This window comes from Coffea arabica, chromosome 10c, assembly GCF_036785885.1.
Source record: "Coffea arabica cultivar ET-39 chromosome 10c, Coffea Arabica ET-39 HiFi, whole genome shotgun sequence".
NCBI classification, from domain to species: Eukaryota; Viridiplantae; Streptophyta; class Magnoliopsida; order Gentianales; family Rubiaceae; genus Coffea; species Coffea arabica.
This window is the reverse complement of record NC_092329.1, coordinates 719,931-727,351: the sequence shown is the minus strand read 5'-3', so window position 1 is coordinate 727,351 and position 7,421 is coordinate 719,931. Positions and strand designations below refer to the sequence as shown.

The 7,421-nt window shown below is 37.1% G+C and overlaps 1 protein-coding gene across 1 annotated transcript; it reads left to right on the top strand.

The window, feature by feature from the left end:
* Positions 1-2,712: 2,712 nt before the first annotated feature.
* On the top strand, positions 2,713-3,107 carry LOC140016175 (putative wall-associated receptor kinase-like 16). The gene is made up of 2 exons (XM_072069611.1): positions 2,713-2,832; positions 2,898-3,107. The coding sequence occupies exons 1-2, from the start codon at positions 2,713-2,715 to the stop codon at positions 3,105-3,107; spliced, it is 330 nt and encodes a 109-aa protein (XP_071925712.1).
* The last annotated feature ends 4,314 nt before the right edge of the window (positions 3,108-7,421 follow it).

Sequence of the window (7,421 nt, the reverse complement as noted above, 5' to 3'; positions counted from 1 at the left end):
TAGAAAAATGTTGAAAGTGCTAAAACAGCAGTAACCTGCTGAGGATATTGAAAATGCAAAGCTTACACTGCTAAGGAATTGAGCAACGCCTGTAGAAAAAAATTTAACCAAACATTATTATATTAGTGTAGCCACGTGTCATTAATTAATTGGTTAGTGGAGTTGGAGTTGTATGGGATTATTCCTTTACTACTGGTGTTAGAGGTCTAGTAGTGTACTAGTTAAAAAGCCAATAGGGCTTATAGTGCCACAGCTTTGTGTCGTTTTCTTTTCATATGAAACAAAAAGGCCGCAGCCTCATTAGATGAATGGCTGAAGAATTTCCTTTGCCTCTATATTATTTTTCTTGATTCTTTCTGTGGGTTTAAGTGTGTTTATTTGTTTGAATCCATCAGAGTGGCATTAGAGATATAGTAAATTATGGCAAACTCTAATTGCAATATTGTTTGTTCTGTCTAAAAACTCAAAATAAAGGTGAAGTTCAATTTTTGACAGAAACAAATAATAGTTCATCTCAAGACATGTAAATTATCAAAGATTGTAGCCTGACCACCCAAAAATGGCTTCACTAATTCAACTTGTATGACTATTCGTTAAGATACTTGTGCTGAGTAAGTCAAAAATTTTAAACTAGTTGATTAAATCATCTCCAAACTTGAATATCAATTAGTGAAATCTCTATCAAAAGCCAAAATACAGTCGGGCAAAATTTTTGTCAAAAGCTGAAATAAGGCAGTGACTAGTCAGGGTATTTTGATTATTTTTCATCTTACAGATATCCAAATGAGTTGATTTTTGATGCATCGGAAAACTAATTCAAAGAACTACAACTTTCATGTTTGGTGTAAGAGTTAATTCAGCTTACATCATCAAGAAAATTGCCGTTGAAATTAGTCCAAAAATAAAATAAAATTGAATTTTGAACAGAAAGTGCAAAACTGCAAAAGAGGAAGAGCCGCGAGGCAGATCTACGAGGTATCGTAGATCCACCTTGCAAATCCCTGACTATGTGCTACAAGTTGATTCTACAACTTGCACTTATTTTACACTACTTTTTGAACCATTTTTTCTCATAAAATCCGGCTAGATCCAGCAAACTTGAGTTGAAAAAATGAAGAACAATTCTATGACAACATTATGAGTACATTTTCTTTTTCAAAAACATCTATAGATACCTCTTATATCTCATTGATTTGAAGTATCTTGTGGCATCTTCTAAGGATGAATTAGTATAAAGAAGTAGAGTAGAAGTAGAAGTACAAATTAGTTTTAACTCTAGTTTCATATTGTGAGTTTCAAAATTAGTTTAAGAGTTTTGCAAGGGAAGTAAGAGCATTTTTGTACCAAACTTATTTGTGAGATTAACTTATGAAGGTATTCAATGATTCAACTTTCAAAACATTGAATAAGAATTCTTCTTCCTAAACTTTGTTCTTGTTCTTATTTGTCTTGTTTAGTTACAAGTTTGTTTCATATTTAGATGCTTTTAATTGATAGATGTCGAGATTGTATAATTAAAAATGCCTATTTGAAAAAAAATATGAATTTTGTAAATAGTGGTGAGCAGGGTAGAATCCATAGAGATTGGAGAGAATTAGTTTTTTCTAGAATTCAAGGTATGGGGGATTTTTATAAAATGAAAATAATAACAATAAAAAAAACTAAAATAACAATGTGCTAAAATTGAATCAAAATAACTTCAAAAATAGTTCACTTAATTGGTCATCGATGCAATGATAATTTGGTCTTTTAACTAATAAATAAGTTATAACTGTCAAACAAGCGATAACAGTCAATTTCTTCTTACTGTATTGGTGATTAAAGTACGGCCATTAACCACTATCCTAATGAAGAAATAACCCTAAGTACGATCTTAGAATTCAATTTCCTAATTGCCTTAAGAATTAGAGAAATCCTGTTCTAACCAAATAACGCGCTATGAGGGTTATTTTAAATTAATCCATATATTCTCCTGACACAAATTCAATCATACCAGTTACCACTAATTTAAAGCAATCAAATAATTATGAATTTAACTGCTTTAATTGATTTTAGGTTATTAGATCAATTTAATATCGGACCAAAATATTCAAATAATATAAAAATCATAAAAAATTAAATCAGAAAACATACGAATACAAGTAAATAATTAATTTGATCTCACAATTTTAGATAAACCAAATCTTCTATTGTTTTTTGACTAGAAAGGGAAGTTTAGTTCATCGTCATGGAAAAAAACCACGCGCAAAATATTTGAGTTTATTCCTACAGCCATTCTCCAAAAATGCGATGAAAAAGAAAAGGAAAGATGCATGTTTGTTTCTTGTGAAAAGAAGAAAAACTACCTACTATTAGGCTCGTTCCGAGAAAAAAGAAAAGATAAAGCAAACGATAATGCCTTTCTGCTCTTGTTTCCTATTACTACTAAACTACTTCTTCCAATTTCTAGTTTATGAATTCATCAACAATGGAACACTTTTTGATCATGTGCAAAACAAAGCCAAGGCCTCAGTTCTATGCTGGGATACTCGTTTGAGGATAGCCATAGAAACTGCAGGGGCACTTTCATATTTGCATTCTGTTGCTTCTCCTCCTATTGTTGATCTAGACATGAAGTCGGTCAACATACTCCTAGATGATAAATACACAGCGAAAGTGTCAGACTTTGGAACATCAAGATTGGTACCCATGATTTAATGTGAGATACCAATGATGGTGCAAGGAACAATTGGCTACTTAGACCCTGAGTACCTGCAGACTAGTCAATTAACTGAGAAGAGTGATGTCTATAGCTTTGAGGTTGTTCTTGTGGAGCTATTGACAGGAGAGAAGGTACTGTGCTTTGATAGATCTGCAAGAGAGAGAAGTCTGGCAAGTTATTTCTTTCTTCAATAAAGGATAACCATTTGTTTGAAGTTCTGGATGATAATATCGACACTGAAAGAAATGCTGAGCAACTGAAAGAAGTTGCTATGCTAGCTAAAAGATGCTTAAATGTCAAGGGGGAAGATAGGCCAACCATGAAAGAAGTAGCATTGGAATTAGAAGAAATGAGTCTATCAACGAGGCATTCGAGGGTTCTGTTGAATTCAAAACCTAAATTGTAGACTTTTTCAAGTCACAATTGTTGAATTTGTGGCATCAATTTCTATTCCACATCGGTAGAGTTGAGAGCTTGGGTAAGGGCTTGAGAGTTATAGCAAATCAATTCAATTACACCAAACACCAACAAAAGAATTACACCAAAAAGGATTTTGTAATTCTTTTGTAATTCTTTCTTCTCCCAAATTTATAAAAGCGGGTAGCTTGAGTGGTGCTCGGAGATTAGGCAAAATTTGCCGAACTCCGTTATCAATTTTTCGGATGCGTTCTTTCCTTATCTCTTTTATTTATTCCCCACTTATTTAGTAGTTTCTTTTCTATTGAAATATAGTATTCAATATATTTGTCTATATTTGTCGGGTATATTTGTAGTGTTTTATACGATTCATTTGGGTGTATTTTCTTATTCGTGTGTATGTAATAGTTATGTATACACGAGTGTTATTCTTGATTTTGATGATCACAAAGCACTTTGAAATGTTTATCTAATTCTCTTCAAATATAAGTGTTTTGCTTTTAAGAGAATCAGGTACAAAAGTTGTCAAGGAAAGAAAATCAACCAAAAGAAGAAGCAAAAACAGGGCACTCATGTCGGACGTCCTAAAGGAAGCTGTCGGACGTCCGAAAGAATGAAGAACATCAAGAAGGAAACTCTGTCGGACGCTCGTAAGGAAGCATCGGACGTCCGGGAGGATCGGACGCACGCTTCGGACGCACATCGATCGCATCGGACGTCCGAGAAATTCTGCAAAGTTTTGATGACTCTCTGACGACGTTCGGAAGCAGATGCTGTCGGACGATAATATCCCATCGGACGTCCGAACGACAACTTGGCTGATTTTCGGACGATGGGATCGGGCGGTGATTCATCTGTCGGACGTCCGACGGCCCCAACGGCTAGCTGACTCTTCATCTGCCTACTATCCGTTGGAAGCATTATTGAAGCCCATTTTTGGTTCCCTTTAAATACAAACGATTCTGAACCAGTGAGTGACTTTTGCACACTTTGTTTACAAGATCTCAAGAGATATTTTAGCTAGAAAATAGTCTCCAAAACTAGATTTGTTCTCCAAGTGGTGTGAATTTCTTGTGAGCATTTCTCTTGTGGTTGAAAGTTTCATTAGTGTAGCTTTGTTGAGGGTTATCTGAGTGATTGTAAAACTTTTTAGCTTGACTAAGTGAGACTTAGGGCAAGGAGGAAGTGCTCCCTCCATTGTACATCTAGTTGATCATCTTTCATCAAAGAGAAGTTGCTCAATCTAGTGATTGGTCTTCAAGTTTGAGGAAAGCTTGGTAGACAATCGGTTTGATATTCTATCTTATTTTTTTTGTTTAATAAAATTTTCATTGCTTATCTATACTTGTTTTTCTAATCAACATTGCTCTCTTCTTCTGATCTACTTGGTTGATCATTACTAGAAAAGAAGGTAAATTTTTATTAAAGAAAAAGTGCATAAATTTGATTAAGATTTTAATCAACCTAATTCACCCCCCTCTTAGCTTGTTTTTGGGCCTTACAATTGGTATCAGAACTTGGTCTCCTAGAGATTAAGCTCAAGCGGCTTGGAGTAAAGATGACAACCAATCATGCCATGTTTGTTGAGGGACAATCGGTCACTAGGCCTCCCATGTTTACTGGTTCCAATTATATTAGCTGGAAAGAAAGGATGATTATCTTTTTGCAATCTATTGATATTAAGCTATGGTTTATTGTGAGTGAAGGACCGCATGAAGCTAACTTTCTTGATGCAGATACAGGTTTGCTTCGGCCAAAAACGAAAGCTGAAATGAATGCTCAAGATAGGACTAATCTCACATTGAATGCCAAAGCCATGAATGTTCTTTATAGTGCCCTAGATTCAAATGAATCAATTAGAGTAAAAGGCTGTAAATCGGCCAAAGAAATGTGGGATAAGCTAAGAGAAATCCATGAGGATGGTGATAGCGTGAGAGAACAGAAAAAGGCTATCTTAGTCACAAAGTATGAATCATTTAAAATTGAAACTCTTGAGGATATTGACAAAATGTATTGCAGGTTCAATGACTTGATCAAAGATCTCGAGGTGTTGGGCAAAGAGTACACCTTGGGAGAGAAGAACAGGAAAATTCTCAATGCATTAGGGGACAAAATTGAACTGCCAATTATGCATATCACTATATATATATTTTTTTTTTTTTTTGTCTAAAACGGCAACAATTCATTCATCCAAAAACAGGTTACACATTCTGAAGCAACTGCTCCTCTACGTCTGCTTGAGCGCAGTCAAGCAACCAAACTGGAAAGTTAGCTTTCCAATCAACAGTAGCATCTAGCTTAAGAGCAAACTTAGCTAAAGAGTGACTAACAAAGTTGAAGTCCCTTCTAACAAAGGAAAACCAACATTCTTCAAAGTTATATTGTAGCAGTTTAATGTCCTGCAAGACAGTAGACGTAACAACATCTTCCATTCCCTTCTCAATCTTATCGATCACCACCTTACAGTCAGATTCTATAATAATTTTCTCCCAGCCTTCCATAGTAGCTTTTACCATTGCAGCTCTTATCGCCAATGCCTCTTCAAGTACAGGTACAGAGCAAGTGAATGAAGGACATGCCCAAGTAGCAATCAGTTTTCCTTCCCAGTCCCTAGCCACGATTCCCCAACCAGCTTTTCTGTTCTGCCGGTTCAATGCAGCATCAGTGTTTAGCTTGATCCACCCTTTGTCAGGGGCAGTCCATCTTCCTTTCTCCTTATTTAGTTGTTGTGGTTCCTTCTCTTCCTCACTTCCCTCCCCTACACTCTCTTGATACTCCAGCCACTCCGTTACAGCTTTATTTACCACCACCCCTGGACCTCTACCCTTCCCATTGAAATTTATCTCGTTCCTATCTTTCCAAATTTGCCATAGTAGGTTGACTGTGAATATAACATGCTCCTCACCCTTCTCCCTAGATGTAGCCTCCACTAACTCAGACCACCACAACTAGAACTTTCCCTTTAGATTCTCCAACCCATCCCATTGAATTGGTGCCACCTTCCAAATCCCCTCTGCATGGCTACAAAAGAACAACATATGTTCAATCGACTCTGAGTATATACCACAGCATTTACACACTGGAATGCCTTGCTGACATCTGTCCTTGATGCTTGCATTGACTGGCAGAATTCCCTTCAAACATTTCCAGACAAAATGCTTCAACTTATGCTTCATACTAAGCTGCCATAAGACTTTCCATCCTTTTGCATTTGCCTCATTCCTACTTCCTGAATCCTCCTGAACAGACCTCCTCCTCCTGCCAACCATCCTTCCTTGAGCAGACTTGTATCCAGACTTGACAGTATACTCCCCAGAAGCCGAATGTGCCCAGAACAGCCGATCCTTAGAGTCCTGGAGACTCAAGGGAATCTGCAAAATATTCTCCCTATCCTCCTTATCAAATACCCTTCCCAGTAACTCCTCATTCCATCTTCCATTCTTGATCAGTTCACTCACTGTGCACAAACCCAATGTTGTATCCTGTTCTGAACTCACCTTCCCTCCTGTCAACCCAGGAACCCATCTATCCTTCCAGATGTCTATAGTTTTCCCATCTCCCACTCTGATCCTCATTTCTTCCTCCAGCAAATCCCTCGCACTCAGTAAGCTTCTCCAGCACCAAGAGTCAGTATTTTTCCTTTTCAGCTTCCAGATAGAGGTTCCTCTGAAATATTTAGCTTTAAGGACTTTACTCACAAGCAGATTTGGCCTAGTAAGAACTCTCCATAACTGCTTAGCCAGAAGAGCCACATTGAAGTTTTCTAAGTTTCTAAAACCCAAACCCCCATTTTGCTTAACATCAGATAACTTTCCCCAACCTAACCAATGCAACTTCCTCTCCTCTCCCTTACCTCCCCACCAAAACTTAGCCATTTCCCTCTCCATACCCCTGCATAACTCCTTAGTGAGCTTACAACATGACATCACATAAGCTGGAAGGGCCATAACCACTGATTTCAGTAACACTTCCTTCCCTGCCAAACTGAGTAGCTTTTCTTTCCAACCTGATATCCTACTAATCACCCTATCCTTTACAAAGTTAAACACTTGTGTTTTTGATCTACCAATTACCAGAGGTAACCCCAAGTACCTGCTCTGCTTAACCTCCTTCATCCATCTCAAATTCTCCAGCACCTTCAGTGTGACCCCCACTAGAACATTCTTGCTAAAGAACACTGAGGATTTCTCAGTATTGATTAGCTGTCCTGAAGCACCACCGTATAGCCTTAGAACCTCCATCAGCTGCCTTGCCTCCTCTTCTTTTGCCTTACAAAATATTAATGAGTCATCTGCAAAAAAGA

Excerpts from the sequence above, each read along its gene's own strand:
- LOC140016175 (XM_072069611.1), top strand. The coding sequence starts at position 2,713 with ATGGTGCAAGGAACAATTGGCTACTTAGACCCTGAGTACCTGCAGACT. Across the intron at positions 2,833-2,897 it reads AGCTATTGACAGGAGAGAAG|GATAACCATTTGTTTGAAGT; the intron begins GTACTGTGCTTT and ends TCTTCAATAAAG.